At 41.6% G+C, this 19406-nt stretch overlaps 2 protein-coding genes across 3 annotated transcripts in view; one reads left to right on the top strand and one right to left on the bottom strand.

Moving 5' to 3' along the window:
• The first annotated feature begins 16 nt into the window (after nt 1-16).
• Nucleotides 17-4666, top strand: Dph3 (Diphthamide biosynthesis 3). The gene is made up of 3 exons (XM_090156760.1): nt 17-155; nt 4422-4496; nt 4561-4666. Exons 1-3 carry the CDS (start codon nt 48-50, stop codon nt 4633-4635), a joined length of 258 nt encoding a protein of 85 aa, XP_090012886.1. The 5' UTR covers nt 17-47; the 3' UTR covers nt 4636-4666.
• The window catches only part of form3 (FH2 domain-containing protein formin 3), a 35138-nt gene continuing 20395 nt past the window's right edge, over nt 4664-19406 (bottom strand). For both annotated transcript variants that reach the window (XM_090156753.1, XM_090156754.1), the window contains exons 5-16: nt 14498-14685; nt 12825-13837; nt 12662-12764; nt 11614-11699; nt 11421-11521; nt 10256-10326; nt 10062-10169; nt 9470-9540; nt 9248-9371; nt 8924-9088; nt 8737-8836; nt 4664-8644 (exon numbers count right to left, since the gene is read on the bottom strand). In XM_090156753.1, the coding sequence (XP_090012879.1) occupies nt 5316-8644; nt 8737-8836; nt 8924-9088; nt 9248-9371; nt 9470-9540; nt 10062-10169; nt 10256-10326; nt 11421-11521; nt 11614-11699; nt 12662-12764; nt 12825-13837; nt 14498-14685 (5459 nt within the window). In that variant the 3' untranslated portion in view covers nt 4664-5315. The remainder of the gene's footprint in view (nt 8645-8736; nt 8837-8923; nt 9089-9247; nt 9372-9469; nt 9541-10061; nt 10170-10255; nt 10327-11420; nt 11522-11613; nt 11700-12661; nt 12765-12824; nt 13838-14497; nt 14686-19406) is intronic.

Raw genomic sequence — 19406 nt, 5'->3', positions numbered from 1 at the left:
GGCCTTGTAATCGATTTTAATGAGTGAGTAATCTTTAAATTTCCATCATGTCTGTTTATCACGACGAAGTCGAAATAGAAGATTTTGAATATGACGAGGAAACGGAAACTTATACCTATCCTTGCCCTTGTGGAGACAAATTTGTGATAACAAAAGTGAGTATTGGTCTAGGCCTTGTCATCAGGCATGTTGTACACTTTCAGTCGTCATGGAAATATTGCGCAATATGTTTTAACACAGTGGCGTATGGCACGCCATCCTGGTCAAAATTAAGTTGAAATATAGGGTGATGGTTTGGAAATATTGGGTGATGGTTTGGAAATATAGGGTGATTGTTTGTAAATATAAGGCGATCTTTTGGAAATATAGGGTGATCCTTTTTGAATATATAGGGTTATCTTTAGGAAATATAGGGTGATCTTTTGAAAATATAAGGTGCTCTTTTGAAAATATAGGGTGATCTTTTGAAAATATAAGGTGATGTTTTGGAAATATAAGGTGATCTTTTGGAAATATAGGGTGATGGTTTGGAAATATAGGGTGATGTTTTGGAAATATAGGGTGATCTTTTGAAAATATAAGGTGCTCTTTTGAAAATATAGGGAGATCTTTTGAAAATATAGGGTGATCTTTTGAAAATATAGGGTGATGGTTTGGAAATATAGGGTGATGGTTTGGAAATATAGGGCGATGGTTTGGAAATATAGGGCGATGGTTTGGAAATATAGGGTGATGTTTTGGAAATATAAGGTGAGACAATATTACAGCATTGATTTAAATGAGGAAATCTGAGCTTCCGGGTTCCCACTGACGTCACCATCCCCGGCATCGGCTGCTTATGCAAAGTGATTTTAAAATAGCGACGCTATCGCCATCTCTCGATTTTGCTTTAAAACTATTATTTGCAGTGCTACCGCTCACTTATCATGAAATCGGGGAATGCGACCCTCCTGGTGTTTCGAGAAAAGATAGGTCTATAATGGACGAGGGTCTATTTTTCCTAAAGATAACCCTATATATTCAAAAAGGATCACCCTATATTTCCAAAAGATCGCCTTATATTTACAAACAATCACCCTATATTTCCAAACCATCACCCTATATTTACAAACAATCACCCTATATTTACAAACAATCACCCTATATTTCCAAACCATCACCCTATATTTCCAAAAGATCGCCTTATATTTCCAAACCATCATCCTATATTTCCAAAAGATCACCTTATATTTCCAAAACATCACCCTATATTTCCAACCATCACCCTATATTTCAACTTAATTTTGACCAGGATGGCGTGCCATAGTGGCGACATCTATTGAAAAAGTACGAGTCGATCCGTTTACACAAAGTTCATTATCGTTATTTTGCCCCCCCCCCCCCCTCAGCAAGTACTTACAAACACCCGATACGCGCCAGACTGAAAATCGTAAGGACGTAAGCCTAAAATAAGTTTTATACTATTTGTGGTAAAAAAATTGATAATCTACCAGTTATTTTTCTATTTATAATTTATTAAATACTAATTAGAAATAAAAGGTAACGTTCTGAGTATCGATACTAGATGACGCCACGCGAGAGAGGAACGTACAAAGCTTTGGATAAATCAAGGATCCTAAATAACCTTATTTATGATCCTTGGATAAATATAGCCTACAGGAGTGGGGAATGGTTTGGGAGTCCGGTTTCATAATTGACTGCCATGGCACTGGAGTTCCGCTCAAAAAGAGGGGCCTAAGCGTCATCTCTGTGCAGCGGAGAGTAGAGACTATTACATTCTTATTTTTTAGCTTTTCTGATGCAACGGTACTTCCAACCTATTCCCATGTGTAATATAATTACTTATAAGTATGCCACTAGCTCTATTTCTTCACGAATGGTTTGTTCACAGATATTGCGTCATCCGTACCCTACGTAATATTTGACGTCATCGAATCTCAAATGCAGATTATACCGTCGTACAATTAGCTCTACACTTATAAATCGACGGCCATTATTTTAGTAAACAAATCTCTTTGAACAACCAAGGCTTAGGAGCTAAAATGAACAACAATATAGTGTCTTGGATTAATAATATTAATAATATTATTAATCCAAGATAGTGTCAAGTGCTGTTAATGCAAGTTTTTTCAAATTAATTAAGTTTTCCAAATGAAATTTGCATTGTCAAATAAAAAAAACAGGTTTATTGAAAAAAATTGTTGAAATTCAGGTTGAGCTTTTCTAGGGTATCTTTTGAGCTTTGGCCTAACTTTTCTAGGCTTGGTATTTGTTTTAATAACGCTGGTGGAATATTCCACTTCGGCGACTTGTTCCATTTTCGGAAAAGCACTGAACCGAACCGAACCGTATTGGTCATTTACCCCAACCTTTCTTTTTCTAAATTACTCATTATTTAACTTCATCCGCACAAACCGAGCGAGTTTATGAATTTCAATAAAGCTACATTGGGCCAAGGGGCTGACTAAAATTCCGACACCAAAAATTAGAGGTTTTCCATTGGCTTAAATACATATATCAAAAGTCAAAATTTAGGCTAGAGATTCCAACAGTAGACCGGTTTCGCCCTTTTGGGGCTCATCAGTACTGTGTAGGAACTCTGGCAATCCTCGGAAATCTGCCGATATCAGTAAAACCATATGTAACATAATTACTCATAAGTGTGCCAAAAAGAGCGTCTTCTCAATGAGACCTTGTTCACAGGATATGACGTAATTGACGTCACTTTCCAATCGATGACGGCTTTTTCGTCATCAAAACCAGGTCTGGCGGAGAGGGAAGGGAGTTAAACCGGTTTTGGGCGTAGTTCGTTCGTGATTTCTTTGGTGGCTGTGAAACAAGGTCTCATTGAAATTTTTAATACATAGATGTTATATAGAGGCATACTTATGAGTAATTATGTTACATATGGTAAAACTAATAAACATTCAGAGTGCCCTATATGTGAGCAGTCCATTGCAACTTATAGTGAAATTCTTCACCAATTAAAGGGAATATAACCTCAGGTATTTAGTGTGGAACACCAACGTTTACAGTTCTGGCCACTCTTGCCTTTGGCTTTGAAAGGGTTTGGCGCCACTGTACAAGGAAATTTTAAAAATTGAAGGGGTCTTCCGTAAAGATGGCTTTGCGGGTTATATTCCCTTTAATGCATGGCGGTCGCTATTCAGCAGACATCTTTTACGCTCGGGCTTCCGTTGAATTCCAACGTTAAGACATGTATATCATAAGTCAAAATTTCGTGAAGATTTTTGTATGGAATAAAGGTACATGTAATTATGTTACATATGCTATTCCCTATAGTCGCTTCAGTAAAACCCATTCGGTGAATCGCTAGGAACTATTAGTTCATAGAGTCTGGATGTGCAAGCTGCTATTTATATGGTCCTTGTAAAACGGCAAAAACTCCGCGAATGTGAACGTTGACGGGATAATTCGTGTTAGGCCTAACGAATAATTTTGGCGTCGAGATAAAATTGTTCGCCGAGATTTTTGCGTTGACGCTCTAATAGACCCATAACAAAAGAGGGGCCGCAGACGAGGCTTAAGTGAGACCTGTGGACGGAACATCCTGTTTGTGACGTTTTGAACCACGTGACCGCCATTGAAATATACAGGCGGAAGTAAGGAAACGGATGTTCCGTCCAAATGCAGAGTTGCCAGGTAAAAGTGTTAATTTTCGGCCCCCCAACTTTCAACATGGGTCTATTCGTGTCGCTTTTGCATTTAAAAAAATTAAAATTAAGGAAAATATTACGTTAACAAAGTGAATTACGAACCTAGTGGACTTGAGTATGGATTGTAGTTGGCTTTTGTGGCTAGCCAGTGAATCTGGTAACCGACCAACCAAAAACATTTCATACAGCAAAACACTTTTCGCCGCGTAGGGGGGTGGGGTGGGGTGGGGGGGAGTAAAAAATATAGTCTCATTAATAAATGACAATTCCTATTTCCTTTATATCTACACGATCAAGCTAGAGGACCTTCCAGGTAGACTCGTTCATCATGCAGGGGGGGGGGGGTAAGGGGGGCAATGCCCCTCCCTAGAATTTTGCTGTAAGGGGCAACTAATGTTATTGCCCCCTCCAACTTTTTCGTCGGTTGAAATCTTCAAAAGGCTCAAATTATCATTTTAAAATCATAAAAAACTTATAGAACCTCAACTGTGTTTAAATTAGTCTTTTCCCGCCAATTTACATAGTAGTAAAATGTACACGTGCATTCGGAGAAGCTACACTCCATTAAAAATTAAAAACCATTCTCCAGACCCCTTTTGGTTTTTCTTTGCCCCCTCCAACTTCTAGAACGTTCCTACGCCCTGTCGTTCATTCTCAGTAACATAAATACGTTCTTTACGTAACCAATTCTTTTGTGTCTGTAAAGTAATTTGAGTAATGCTGAAAAGCCACTTTCCTTTTCAGGAAGATTTAGAAAATGGGGAAGATGTTGCAACTTGTCCCAGTTGTTCCTTGATAATTAAAGTTATATATAATGAGGTAAGCTCATAATTTTCCGTAATTATAAATATCAACTGTGATTAATTTTTTTTTTAAATAATAGGAAGATTTTATAAAGAACGAAGATGTTTTGTCTGGAAGTAAAGAAACAAGTTCTGTTGTAACAATACCTAAATAATTTTATTGCCATATTAATAAATGTTAATATTAAAAACGTTTCATTTGGTTAGTTTTTTCACAGACTATATTAGAAATAGGCAACGCCTAAGATTGGCCCTGTATTTTGTTATAAAAATTGCATCTTGTTTTATTGTAAATCGAAAATATAAATTGCGCCTATATGGGAAATATGTATAGGCTTGACGTATTACACAAAAACAAAAGTTTAAAAAAAAGTCCGATAAATGTAAAAATCAAAAAGAAAACATTAAAACATATGAACATATGTTAGTAAAACTTTTAAAAACTATTAAAAAACGCTATATTTTGGCCCATTTTACACAAATATATATATATATATATATTTATTTAAAAAATTGGTCCCTTCAGTCAGGTAAGGTAATAACAACGTTACAAAATTGAAGTTGTAACAAGAAAAAGATTATTCAATGGCAAAAATTAAAATTGCGAATTTTTAAAAGAGAGAGGGGGGGGGGGGATATTCAGATTCAGAGAGGGTCGATTAGAGTAAACACACTCAATTTTTATGGCACAAATTGGGTTAAAATGCCCATTTCATGAAATAAAAATTCTACAATAAACCCGTTTGCGTGTTATTTGAAAACAAGCGCTTTCTAAAGAAGCCACGAATTTTGGTTCGTTTGAAACGAGCCTACGGTTACGCGTCCTCAAAGACAATTAAAAGCCGCCAACGCGCGGACTAATATTGGTGGATCTGGTTTTGGATGGATGATTGGTGATATTCATGGCTCGAACTCGTACTTTTTGAATTTCGTCCAAAGGCTTGTTGGGCGAAAGTTTGGCTGCCGAAGCGGAAGTGGCCCTCATGAATCCGAAGCCGGCCCCTCTACCATTGGCGTTATTGTTGGAGGAGGGGGTTTGCGTGGGCGCCATTTTAGCGGTGCCGAGGCTGTCGTTTCGCCTGACTGCGGGGTTGTTCAGAGGTCGGAGGGGTAATTTATTATTGGTATCGGCGGGGATATTTTTCCTAACCCTACTCGCCGAGTTATTTACGACTCCGTTGCCGCCGCTTTTCGGGCTGTTTTCCCTAGTTGGTAATCGGGAAATCGTCCTTGGAATGGGGGCGGAGCGAGAGCCCGCCGTAACTGATTTGGAGACGACGTTGAGATTGTTCGTCCTATTTTTGGCGACGGTCTCTTCGCCGTTCAAGTTGTTGGAGCCCCCGAAACCGTTCAATTTGACACCGGCGTCTCGGGATGGCGTCTCCCTCGGCTTGATGGATGATCGCGTCTTGTCGTTAACCCTCGTTTTCGGTTTAGGCCCTTCGTTACTTCCCGCGGACAAACTACTTTTAGAGCTTCTCAAACTGCTACGCGAAGCGGCCGACCCGCTGGATGCCGCGCGTCTCAGCGCGTTGCGTTCTTGTTGCTGTTGCCGATTTTTGGCCGAAGGCGAAGTAGAACGCGAATCGATTCTTTCCGGGATCGAAGATTTCCTGGCTCGAATGTTCCTGGTTATTGGCTCGGGAAATCCGTCCGAGTTCTCGTTTCCAGAACCCACGTTGTCGACGGTAGCGTTTTGGGGCGTTCGATTCGCCAAGTTCATTTTGCTCTGAACGGATTGAAGTTCTTTGGTTAAGGCGCTAGCCATCAGGGGTCGCCTTCTGGCAGACACCGGGCTCGGAATCATGGTAGTCGGTCTGCCGCGTACCACGCTGACGGACGCCCTGGCTGGTGACGCGCGAACGATTGTGGGAGTTTCGTCGACCGAATGACGTTTCCGGCTATTTCTGGCGTCAAAGCTAACGCCCTCCATGGGCTCTTCTTGGTCGTAAACAAGTCCGCCGTTTCGCGTACTCTGGGTGTCGTCCTCGTCTCTCGAGCGTTTCTTGAGACTGGGGGAAGACGCCGCGATTTTACCGCGGAAACTGTTTCTGCTCATAATGGGATCGACTAAAACCTTCGGAGCCAATTCGGCCTTGGGAATATCAGTCGTGTTGGGCGAATCGGTGGAATCACTGAGAACGGGGTCTAAGGGCATAGTTTCGTTGACCAAATTGTCCTCCGTGTCGTAATCCACTAAGATCTTGTCTTTGGTATCGGGGATATTTTTGACTGCCGATGTTTCTTGACCTTTGGTCGCCGATTTCAGATTTTCCGTCAAGGAATGAAGACGCTTGGCCAGTTTCGCCCTCAAGGAGGTTTTCTTCTTTATCTCGCCATCGGGTTGTTTCGCGCTTTCCGCCACATTCTCGGCGTTTTTGATGGACTTCCTCCTGCCGTCCGTTCGAGTATCTTTGACGGATTCGTCCGTCGATTTTTCATTCGTCATATCCGAAGCCTCTTCGCTGGAGTCCTCGGTGTTGGATACGTTCTTTCGGTTTCGCAGTCTGGTTGTTTTTCTGATGATGGAGAATCTATCGAAAGGCCCACCCTCCTCGCGTTTGTTATCCGTCACCGGAACGACCTTGGGCGGAGTCGGTGAAGGGCTGACGGGATTTTCGTCGTTGGATTTCAAATATTTATTGTACCTTAGCGAGCGATGGACCGATCTATCTATTTCGTGGACGGGAACCGGCGGATCACTCTCTTCGCAATAATCTTTGGAATTTCTCCTCTTGGGGGATCTGGAGGACCCATCCGTCTCCATCGCCACGCTCAAATTGGACACCTTCTCTTCGCTCATTTTGTCACGTTGATCCAAAGAAGAGGAATTTTTGTCCGTGACTGGCTTACAATCTGGTCTCGGTTTATTCTTCTCCGTGGCTTCAACTTCTTCCGTGAGTAGCTGCAAGTGATGGTTGGTGGCCTCGTCCGTGCTCCTCTCTTGCGACGAGCTTCCCACGCCGTTCGAATGGAAGGACGCGTCGCTGGCGTTGGATTTGGCGTCCAAGGAACTGACGCCGTTGCGTCGATTACGGGATCGTCTTCGCGAGTCTTCGTCCACCGATTCCGTGCTGTTGGCCACGTTCAAAGTGCTCTTCCTCCACCTGGATTTGTCTTTGATGACGGGAGTGGAAGACGTAGGCTGAGAAGAAGTTTCGGACAAGTTGCCCTCGAAGCTTTTCTGTTTGACGAGCGATATGTCCGATTCGGGTTTCGTGGGCTCCACGTTATTGACGTCCGATTCGTCCTGGCCAGAATTGGCCGTCACCCCCGGCTGATGATTATCGTTTACGGTGGTTGAATTGTTCCTGGATCGAATGAGGGATTCGTTCACTTCGTTGATGGGAGACGAATCGAACCCGTCCCGATTTCGATCGAGATAACGTCGCGAATTTCTCAACTCGCGCGAGACGCGTCGGCTCTGGTTTTCGTCCCTTTCGTTCTCGTTGAGCCACTCTTCAATTTGACGTCTCCATTGTTTGGGTTTACCCGGAACCGCCGACGAATCCGAGGTTTCCGTATTCGCGTTGTTCTTCTCCGCGTTAGTCGGCATCTTGTGGATTTCTTGATAGACGCACGGCGACGCCGACCGCTCCCTTTCGTACAGGCCCTCGTTACCCAACATCAGTTGATCGGGCGTTCTCCTTCGTCTGTTATTGCTGGACCGTCGCAACAGGGATCTCTCCAGAGAACCACCGTCCGCGCTGCTACTCCACGACCTCCGATCCCTGCCACCCGTATTTAGCTCCTGCATTTCGGCAGTTTGCTTCAAATAGTCGATCAGATTGTCGTCGTGGTCCTCGGAAGAGACGCGACTTCGGCGTTTCCTCAAACTGCCGTTAGGCGTCACGTCTGGCGATTCGAAATTGTCGACGTCGGCGTTGGCGGTGATGGAACCGATTCTGCGACGCACGACTCGCGGCGAATTGAAACTTCCGCTCAAAGAGGGTTCGTCTTCGGACGGAACGCTACTGTTCAAACTATTCATGCGAGACAGTTCGGGTCCGCTGTCCAAGGTGGTCTTCTTCACCTTTCGCACCCTGAAGCTGCCCCCCGCGCCGTCGCCTTGCAGCCTTTGAGGAAAACCGCTTCGAATGTCACCCAACAGCGCGTCGATAATATGGGTCTCGCTTTCGCTTCCAGAAACGGATGCGGGTCGTTCTGAAAAAGAAAATACTACAGTTTGTAACGAGAACAACCTCGAATCCAAAGCAGCGGTGAACTAGAGGTGTGTGGGGGGGGGGGGGGCTAACCTCCGGATCTTTTCCTAACGAGGGGCGAGAATCTGGGATCTTCCCTCTGTCTTCGCCTCTCTTCGGCTTTCATCTCTTGCTGGCGCCTTCGTTCGTTCTCCTGCGGTTTGGAAAAAACCCACCACGAATTATAGACCTATTTGGTACGCGTAGGCGTAATTGTAACGGTTATCGTTCGTAATATTACTTCGAGCGCTTGTCGAAATTTTTGGCAAAATCCGTGAAAAACACGAAAACTCTCTTCCAGTTTGAAAGTGGAGGCGTCTTCGCACAGAAACTCGGCCAAGTCGCGCCTTTCCTTCTCCAGAACGTTCAACTCCTTTTCGGTATCGATCAGTTGCGACTCGGCCATCTTTGCGTTCCATTCCAACGAAGATAAGACAACAAAATAGAGGTAAAAAGCGGTAAGATGCAAAGACTTAATTTAGCTACTCGAGATAAGGTTGATTGATGTGCTTAAAGAGTAGCGATTGTGTTTAAAGAGCGGGGGAGAGGAAGAAGGAGCTCTAACCTTCAGGAATTCACTCATTTGTAGTTGAATATCTTTGGAGCAAGCGTCGTTGACTTGCTTGGAAATCTTCGACACCCTCTGATTCAGACTAGTGAAATCCGATTTCAGATTCTCGATCGACAACCTTTTTAGGTCAAAGGAAAACCGAGAAAGAAAAATGATATCATAAACACATGGCCACATATGGAAAATCCCCGTCAAATCAAACAATTAATGCATTACTTGGACGCTTCTTCTAAACTCGGAAGTTCCTCCCAGAATTTGAGCAACTGCGGATATTTCATTTCCGCTTGCTAAAAGTTGTCGGGAAAGAAATTATTTAGATAATATTTATAACTCGATTCCCACAATAGGCCCTTCAATAAAACTGATTCAGCCAAGCACTAGGAAGTATAAGAACATAAAGTTACTCTTTACAGTCATGGTCCTTGCTTTTTACTATTAAAGAGGATCTAGAAATAAGGACTGGTTTTCAAAATAACCTAGCTAAAGCGGGAATCGACGCGAAAAAATGTGTTAGGCCTAACAATTTTTTTTTGCGTCGATGCGCGCCAATTTTTTTTATAATAGTAATTATCGAGCCAAATTGATTTGGTTTAAGTTAAGAAATATTTGGCTAGGCAATCTAATTTGGTAACCGACCAACTGAAAATATTTTTTGCCAAGAGCGAGGTTTTATTGAAAGGTCTACTACTATACACTTTTAACAATCTAACTTACATTGCCAAGTAAATTTGGCGCATCGTAATATAAGAAACTTAATTATGAGTTAAAACTAAGTGTGAATATATTAACGCAAGAAAGTATATCTTACCCAAGCGACGTAATGAATGAGATTGATTCCCGGTTTGTTGGCCCTTATGTCTGTTAATTTGAGCAGTGACATCATCTTGAAACCAGCCGCGTTACCCGCGTATCCACCCTAAATAGTTTTCGATTGGAAATGTCAATCATTATAGGGCCTTTCCAAAATTTACTCTGAAAAATACCCGGCCTATAAAAACTCACCGAATTCAGAAAGTTCCCAGCGACTAAAACCAAGTACATAATTTCGCGTAGTGACTCGCAAGCGCGGATTTCTATAACGATACAAATATTCAAAACCAAGTACATAATTTCGCGTAGTGACTCGCAAGCGCGGATTTCTATAACGATACAAATATTCATTCATTTTTGTATCACAAAGCACTATCATATTTAGCTTCTGAATGCGTTTAACCAAAAGTATATCATACGTTTCTAATGAGATAAGTATACATCTCTCTTTACTGCTAAAGTTTTTTTTTTCAAATTTGGAAATAAAAAATACTGTTCTTTTTATAAAATAACCTTGGCCATATTGTTGAAATGTTTCCTCTCCCACTAAAGAGCTTATGAACTCATTCTTAGGTATTGGCTGAACTATTCCAGGGCAACATTTCAACAAGTTGGGCAAGCGTAAAGACATTTTATAAAATCAACTATTAAGTTATAACACAAGTAAACATAATAAAAATTAGTATGACGCTTCTTATTGTTTCAATAGTAATTTTCTTATCGAACCGTTTTCCACACTAACACTCTCGCCCAACACCAACTATAATAATATTAATAATAATCAGCTTGGAACCACCTTAGGCCAAAGTCATCGATCGACTTTTAAAGCCATTAATTCAGGTGGCCAGGTTAAATTGCATATTAGGGTGGTGACAAGATCTTCATGTCACGCGAGCCAACAGCTCCCTACACTCACTAATACCGTTAACGTCAACAAGTATTCATGTAAGGATAAACCGAAGAATTCAGAGGAAAACCCATTTTACCAGTGGAGAGAAAACTTGCCAACTATACGCCGAAAGAGTTGTTTCGAGTTTTCACCCAGTGCCACAAGCTGGGATCAAACTCTTTTCCTCTTGCTGCGAGGATAAAGTTATAACCACTTCATAATTAGATACTATAAATCCGTGCTGAACTAATTCGTGATTGAGTGACAACTCACAATTTTTCAGTTTTGCTATAATTTTTGCTAATCGTCATACTTACGTTACTTATGGGGTTAACTAAAATTAGTTTCCAAAACAATTACTGATAAGTAAATAGCCCTACGGCGTAGTTTAAAATGTATACTTATGTACATTATTTACATATTATACACTTTCGTTTTACCGAAATAAAAACCAGAATAACAGCGCACCATTGACAGCCGCCATGATGGATTCAATAGCGGGTTCCAAGAACGCCATATTGGAAGAAAACTCTTCCTTCAGTAACATGGCTTCGATACGAAGCTTGTACCTGAAGCGGAAAATGAAATCGAAACCCCCAATTAAGTAAACAAAATGTATGCAAATCCGGGTAATTAAATACGCGCTATTATAAAAGCTCACTGAGATAATTGGACCAGTTGCAATATAAACTTTTCGGCATTTCCTAATCGGTACCTCTCTCCGTCGTACCCTCGCAGCAACTCCACCTACACGAAAAAGCCAAAATGACCAAATCAGTAATTCTTAACGTAATTATTTCGGTGCTACGCCAGATAAGCCTATTACGAAAAGTTTCGAGTTACGATCGTATATATCTCTAATGCCATTTGCGGATATCACTACCGAAGAATGGACTATGTTGAGTCGCTTTTAGCTCCGACAGTAAACTCCCTCCTCCTAAAAAAAACGAATCAACCCCGTATCTCATTGGTTCCTTCAAACTGACGTCTTCCCGAGCGATTGAAGGGGACGTTGGTGACGTATTTCATTTCCTCACACTCGTTCGACCACGATGACCGCGGATTGTCTCAAAACAGTCATTCTCCCTAGGTAGCGTTAAATTCATTCTTGGGGGTAATCACTTGGCCGCAGTCCCGTAACTAACGAGATTGGAAGCGCGGAAGGTCGTAAGAATGGGAAAACGTGTTTCAAAGACGTTGAAACAATTCGAAGAACGTGAGCGCCCGCGAAGGACCAATTTTCTATATGATATAGCGACCGATTTAATGATTAAGGCTAGATCCGCCACAGCGCGGCGGCTCGCGGGAAAAAAAATCTAATAAACACTGGTATCATTTTAAAAAACTGCCCATATTTCAGTGAGTCATAGTGAGAGGATAAAGTAAAGATTCGAGTGTGGGTAGAATTTATTCGGAGGCGCCGCGCGTGGGAATTTGACGAGGGAAGAGCGAAAAGTGAGCGAGAGGAGAGCCGCCAATGAAAGATGGAAAAGTTTGTTTTTGTAGGCGCTTATCTTAATAGATTGAAACCCCCCTCGCCCTCCGACCGCAACGCAAGATGCCTTCCATCAATATATTCGGGAGTTGGCGCTTTTATACCAAATTGTATACAACGAGTCTGACCTTAATTTCTAATTAGCGACCCCGTTTCGCGATAAATTAACGCTGACTCTCGCAGTTACGAATGAAATAAAACGCGAATAGCTTACTTCGTCGGCTTCCGGCAAGACGTTGAGGAGTCCGCGCAGTTTTTCCGCTCCGATTTCGTCGTGTAAGCCTTTGCGAAGTATTTCGATTATTTCGTCGTTCGTGCTGAAGAAGAGGATAGGATATGAGTTGGAGGTTTTGGGTTGTTCGATAACGCGCGCCTACCTTCGGAATTGCTTGAGGAAAATGTTGACGTTCAAACTTCGTTTCCCGTCCAAGAGATTCACCTCGACGTAGTCTTTCTTCTTGCGATCCAAACTGTCCGTTTTGCTCTCCTTTCGCGGAAGACGCGGAGAAGCTTGGCCGCTACCCGGAGGACCTCCGGTCACTTGACAGAACAGGCCTTCCATGGCGTCGAAATCCAAGTCGTTGGGGCTGCCGTCGTGAGCCTTGGCCACCAGCGACCAGATGTTGTTCTTACCCAGCACGCTCTGAACGGGGATTTTATTCCAATTGAGCGTTTTCATTTTGTTCTTAGGTCGAGGCGTCTCTTGTTGAGGTAGCAGAATGGTCGGTTGGGCCACCCGCGAGTGGCGAGGCAAAGAATTGAACGTTTCCGAACCCGACGTGAAACCGTCGGACATGGAGGAAGCCATGATCGTATGGCCCATGTTGTTGGGTATGTTTAGGAGGTTGGGAGGTAAGGGAGGTGGCGGAGGCCCGGCCATCATGGGTGGCGGTGGCGGGGGAGGGGGGAAATTGGACACGGGGGGCGGAGGCGGGGGCGGTATATTACAGGGAGGGGGTGGAGGCGGCGGCGGAGGTGGCGCGGCCGACATTTGGCTCGGTTGACTAGGTGAAGAAGTAAAATCGGGTTGAATTTCGCGGATGGCGGCACTCAGCGGGTTGCGCGAGGCCATCGAAGCCGCGGTGGACGGCGTCGTTAATTGACTAATGTCACCCGAGTTGAGGCGCACCACGGTCCTCCTCCTTTGACGGCCATCAGCGTCGGACGATTTGTGGCAAGAACATTGGCAAGGCTGTTGCGATCGCAGTTTGGCGGTTGACGAGCGCAAGAGGAGCTTCTTGGAGTCTTCTTTGGATTCTAAAAGCGTGGCTCGGTGAACCAGGGTCTCGGCCGTATCCCAAACGACGTCCGCCAAGGCCTTCGAACCATCGACTCGTAACAGATGCTGCAGAATGCTTAAGAAAGGGATCTCTCTCGGCGTGGTCGCGACCTACGAATCAGGAAGACGAATCTTTGATTTGCGGTTGCGAGCGAACGCTAAGTGACTCCTTGTCTCGGGGTGTATATTCACTTAGCAGAAAAGAAAACATCGAGAGCGAGCTCGGCTCTTAAGGAAATTGACGTCATCTGGATGTATACCAACGCGTGGCAAGATGGCACGTACGCGGAATGCCTTCTCTTATTATTTTTAGGAAATAAAAGTTGGTCGTAGTTGGGACGGGAGCGCCGTATGAGGTCCCAACAATTGGAGGAGCAGCCGTTTATGGCAACCCCGCTTAATTAAAACGAGAAACCCGTACCCAAAGCGGGAATCGAACCAATACATAAACATTAAAAGCTCGAACGATTTCCCTTTCCCGCTGCTATTCTCGCCTTCCCCGAATGACGAATTCCGGGGTTCCGTCGCGTTTCAACCGACACCGCAATCCTTCGGGCTAGTTTACACTAGGTGAGCGCGAGCTTCGACGCAAAATATCTCAGCTAGGCCTAATGCAATTTTTTCGCGTCGCGGCGTTTATAGCTTTAGTGAAAACAGCCTTAGGACCTATTTGGGGGGTAAAGTTTGCCGCGTGTACATTCCTTCGTCGTCAATGATTAACTACCAGGTAATTCTAGACGCGCGTATAAAAAGAAACGATTTATACGATACCTGTCTCAATATGGCGTAAAAGACGTCCAAGTGCGAATTCAAATCGACGCCGTCGGGTCCCGTTAACTGGGCCTCATCCGTGTACCTTTGCTCTTCGAAAACGTCCAACTGGACACTCAAGTCGGTGTCCGAGGAGTTGTTCTGAAGTTCGCGTCGTAACTGGCCTACTAGGTCCAGAAATTTCAAACCTGTCGTATAAAGGGAAAAGGTTAAACGCGAGATTTGTATTAGATTCATTAAATTAATTAATTCGAATCCACCTTTCATATTTCTGATTTGTTTTTTTTTTGGTTTGTGACGAATTAAAGGTACCTATCCTTTCAGGTACGAGAACCTGGGATAAATAAAGAATTCCCTCGCTGAACAGCGTGCGCAAAAAGGGGGCAAACGGTCGTGATTCCGAATTAAACAAAGAGATTATCAACCGTTGACGCGTAACAAGCGCAATCATTAAGAAAAAGCAACGACTATATAGGCTTAACACTTCGACTCTCGGAGGGATATATTCTAGAATTCCATAGATTAGACTCTACACAGACGGTCACAAATATATACCCAGCAAAATAATAAATTATATATAGTAGCTATGTGAGCCGCACTAAAAATATTTGCCACAATATTTCCGATAGCGACGTTGATTCTATAAAAAGTCTTCAAGGAAAACCGTCGTAACCTACACCGCTGCTTCGTAATATTCGAAATTTAATATATCCCCCAATTTTTTGATTTTCGGGGAAGGGGAATTTGTTAAAACTACGCCTAGATATTTTTTTCCGCCAAGGGCTAGCTATTACTTTCGGTAGCAAGGTAACGCGTTTACGATACAGACTCTACCCGACTATCCGCCTTTCGTCGAAGAGACAGTTGGTATTCAAAACCGGAAATGGAGGGAGGTAACGTGTAAGCTGGAATTTTGACAATATATCGATGTACCGGTATTTAAAAAAAATATATAGGTATATTGAATTAAGAACCAGGTTTTCGGGCTCGTGAACGGGTATATCTTTCCATCAATGGAGGAATATCATGAAAAACAGGAGAGATTGACATCTAACCTTACGGGCAAAAGAATTTTACTTAAAAATCAGATTCGCTTTTACACGTATTAATCGAGATTTGGTTTTCACTTGATTCGCCCGCCTACGCTATTAGGCAGTTTAAATAACGAGAGTTCGAACGTAAACGTGTAGGTTTTTATTATGCTTTGTGGAAGTTTACACGTTCGCGTTTAAAAACTCTCTTTTTATCATTGAATGAATTTTACGGATAAAATCTTTGAAAGGTAGTTTTCTATTGAAAGGTTTGTTGAATTAAGTTTCATTGACATTTAGCGGGGGAAGGCAGGGGGGCATAATTTATTAATTATAGCCGTTCAAACTAATCAAACATTTCACTTTTCGTTTTGAAATTGTTGCGAGTATTATAATAGTAAAAATTTGGGCGTAACTTGATAAGCAATTTGTCTTTATAATTACATACCCGAAAGGAAAAATATTTATCGATTTGTGATATTTTATTTTAAATGAACTATATTTAATACGAGTTTGAAAATTTTAATCGTGTAAACTTCTATATTACTATCTACCAAACTTTGTCGATTTTTAATTAAAATAAATTTAATTTTATACGAGTTTTAAATTTTTAATCGTGTAAACTTCTATATTACTATCTACCAAAGTTTGCCTATTTTTAAATTGAATTATATAATGCCAGAAGTTCATAATATATATATTGCGATAGAAGTATCCTTCCATTAAACTGAAACCTGAACCTTCGCAGGTTCGACGCGGATTCCTTTGGGCTCAAAATTTACTTCGCTTATGTAAAATTACAGAGCGTCAGGGCCGGACTTAGAGATCCTGGGCCCATAGGCAGATAAGGAGTCTGGGCCCCCTTTTCACGCGCTGCATTTACTCTTATCCCTGGAACTAGGCTGTGCCTGAATTTCCCTGATTCAGCGTAGAAGTCTGAGCTCTACGGATATTATTTAATAAAAGCTCTTAACAATCGCCGACTAAATATGCGATAATTACGCAACATTGCGATTTAAGGCTGCGTCCGTAAACTGCCAGGCAGAATTTTTGGTAATTTTAAAACAAAATCTTCTACCTACTAATTTCTGCAATATAAATTACGATTGATATTATAGATTTATGCCTTCGAATACAGTAATTACGGTCACCGGAGGGCCCCTAGGCCATGGCCTAGGTTAGCCTAGGCTGAAATACGGCACTGCAGAGCGTAGGGATATTTGCCTATTGATAAACCATATTTCAACGATGAAATGCTATTAAAAATCAATATATGACAGTCTTATACTCACAAGAAGAGTACCCGAGGTGTTTATTGCCGATTTTGTTCAAAGTCGGGCGTGATATGTAGACCTATATATGAGATATGAAATTTCCCAAAAGGAGACGTTGCACTACCCATTCGATTTGACATGGCAACCTAAATATTTTTGACCACTTAAAACAAAAATAAGATTTTTTCCTTATTTTACCCAAAAACTGTTACAATTTACCCAAACTTGATGAAATTTACGTAAATGTGGTCCAAATGATCCATTTCGTGATTTTCAAATTAAAAAAAAATCGTATGCTTTTTTAAATCAAGATTTTTGGTTTTAAGTGGTCAAAAACATTTACGGTTGCCATGGCAAATCGAATGGGTAGTGCAACGTCTCCTTTTGGGAAATTTCATATCTCATATAGGTCTACATTACGCCCGACTTTCAACGAAATCGGTGATAAACAGCTCGGGTACTCTCCTTGTCAGTTGCAGGCTAAAGTGTTCATTGCATTTTGACTTCTTTTTATAATAATTCAAAGACCACTTAACCGATTGTGATGTAATTTTCTGAACTTGCTACACTCTAAAAAAGATCATGCTTATACTGTGAAAATATGGACGCTGACATTCAAAATTGAAAAAAAGCGTTCAAAAGCCCTTTCTCTCCAATTGCTTTTTTTAATCCATTCAACCCTACCAAAGCATTCAAATTCGAACAAAAAAAAACAAGTTTGGCCATCGAGATGTGAAAATATACAATGCGCGCGCATACAATGAAATAAAATGTTTGCTCTTTTCCTCTCGAATCTTTAATTATTTATAGCTAAAATTTCGTGCAACCAACATTTTAAGAAAGGCAAAATATCTAGTACATTTGGCGTAAAGATTCTAGCACGAATTTTCGGTAAATCGGCGGCGGGAGTACCAAAATATCAATTTTTTTTAAGCGATTAAAGCTTATTGGGGGGTGCCAAAGTTTCACTCGCCCCGGGCGCAATTTTGGCTAGCTACGGCCCTGCCCAACGCCACTACCATTGGACTACCATCGGACATCCAATTTATGAATGACTCGATCGGGTCATATTTAATTAGATATAATTATCTCATTAGAATGACTACAGGCTATCAGCCTATCAAGGACCTGTTTTAATAGTCATTTATGAATTGGATGTCCGAGGCCTGGAGTAGTCCAATGGTATATAGCGGTAACCCAAAGATTGTAAGTTTGATTCCGAGTTGATTTTTCTCAGTCACTCTTTTTTTTTGTTATCATGCGCAGAAGTATTCTTTTGTTTAAAAGAAACTTCTATAATTAAAAAGATAGGTAGACGAATCTCCAATAATACCAATAAACACGTATTATGAAGCTAGATGTTTCAATCATTAGAAATATAGAGATAAATATATACGTCTGATAATACATTTATTCTAATAAGTATAAAGTAAATGACATATGCTATATGTATATGTTTATCTTTCTTAGAAAATGCTTGTACCTAAGCTATCGGAATTTCAAGTTGAATCACATGTGGTACTACTTTATCTTAAGGACCGTTTATCGGTTAAACGACTAATAGCATTCCGAGATAAAGTATAGTACCACCAAAAGTAATTGAACCTAAGTTATCAGACTGCTATACTCCCCATGTTGGAGGCGTTTTCCTTACGAAGTTACATTTGGACCTCGAATTTGAAATTTTGCACGCTCCTAGGCCGAAAAAAAAGGTTTTTGTTTTTATGAAACCATTTTTTATACATAGAAATACCTATACCCACAATTCCCAAGTGCCATTTATCGCGTCAAAAGACGGGGATGGAAATTACCTTTTATTTGACTCGATTTTCTCATCATTTTCATAAGGAAAACGCTTTCCGATTCTGAGCGCTATTTCCATAATCTCGAATCATTTACTTCTGGTACCACGCAATAACAATATAGCTTCTATAACGAACAATACAATATCGACTATTTCATCCCACTTGGGAGGTTTACTAGTAACAAAATAAATATTGCGTCTAAATTTAACTATTTCGATAAAATCAAATAACATTTAATTGTTAATTCAAAAATTTGGAAAGAATAAAATTAATTTAAAAAATAAATTACGTATCCTCTCATATATTAATTAGGATAATTAGCGGAAAATGTCGTAACGCAAATCTAATCGAAATGACGTGGCCGTTTCATTTGACCCGTAAATAGGCGTTTACCGATTCCGCGTAGCGCAATGGTGAAAACAAAATTAAACTAATTCGAATTCAGGTTTTAGTAGCTCAAAGTGGAGGAAGCCAGCGAATTAGAGAGTTTCGGAATGGGGAGCTTCGGGGGTCGCTCCTTTCCACGGACTGTATAATCGCGACGAATTAAATTCAATTAATCTAAAAGTAAAAGTACTTGTTTTTTTCGTTCTCTCGGCGTACCCTACCCTTTAATTACCGGCCTAATTACGTCACGAGAAGACAAAACGTTCTAGCGCCCGAATGTTGACTACCGTTCCCAGTTGTCCTTCTTCTGGGAGCTGCTGGGGTGCCGAAATACATCTTGGGTGGGCTGGCGATCCGCGAAACCATATACTCTTTTTGCCGATAAACTATTAATAAAGAGTATAAGAACATA

This window comes from Leiobunum rupestre, chromosome 8 (assembly GCF_980474605.1).
Source record: "Leiobunum rupestre chromosome 8, qqLeiRupe1.1.hap1, whole genome shotgun sequence".
Taxonomy (NCBI): Eukaryota; Metazoa; Arthropoda; class Arachnida; order Opiliones; family Sclerosomatidae; genus Leiobunum; species Leiobunum rupestre.
Note: the sequence above shows the minus strand (reverse complement) of the source record. Positions and strands in the feature narration are given on the sequence as shown.

What these genes read in the sequence shown, in the direction of transcription:
- Dph3 (XM_090156760.1), top strand. Translation starts at nt 48, where the DNA reads ATGTCTGTTTATCACGACGAAGTCGAAATAGAAGATTTTGAATATGAC. An exon ending in ACAAATTTGTGATAACAAAA is followed by an intron (nt 156 to 4,421) that starts GTGAGTATTGGT and finishes TTTCCTTTTCAG; the next exon opens with GAAGATTTAGAAAATGGGGA. An exon ending in TTAAAGTTATATATAATGAG is followed by an intron (nt 4,497 to 4,560) that starts GTAAGCTCATAA and finishes TTTAAATAATAG; the next exon opens with GAAGATTTTATAAAGAACGA.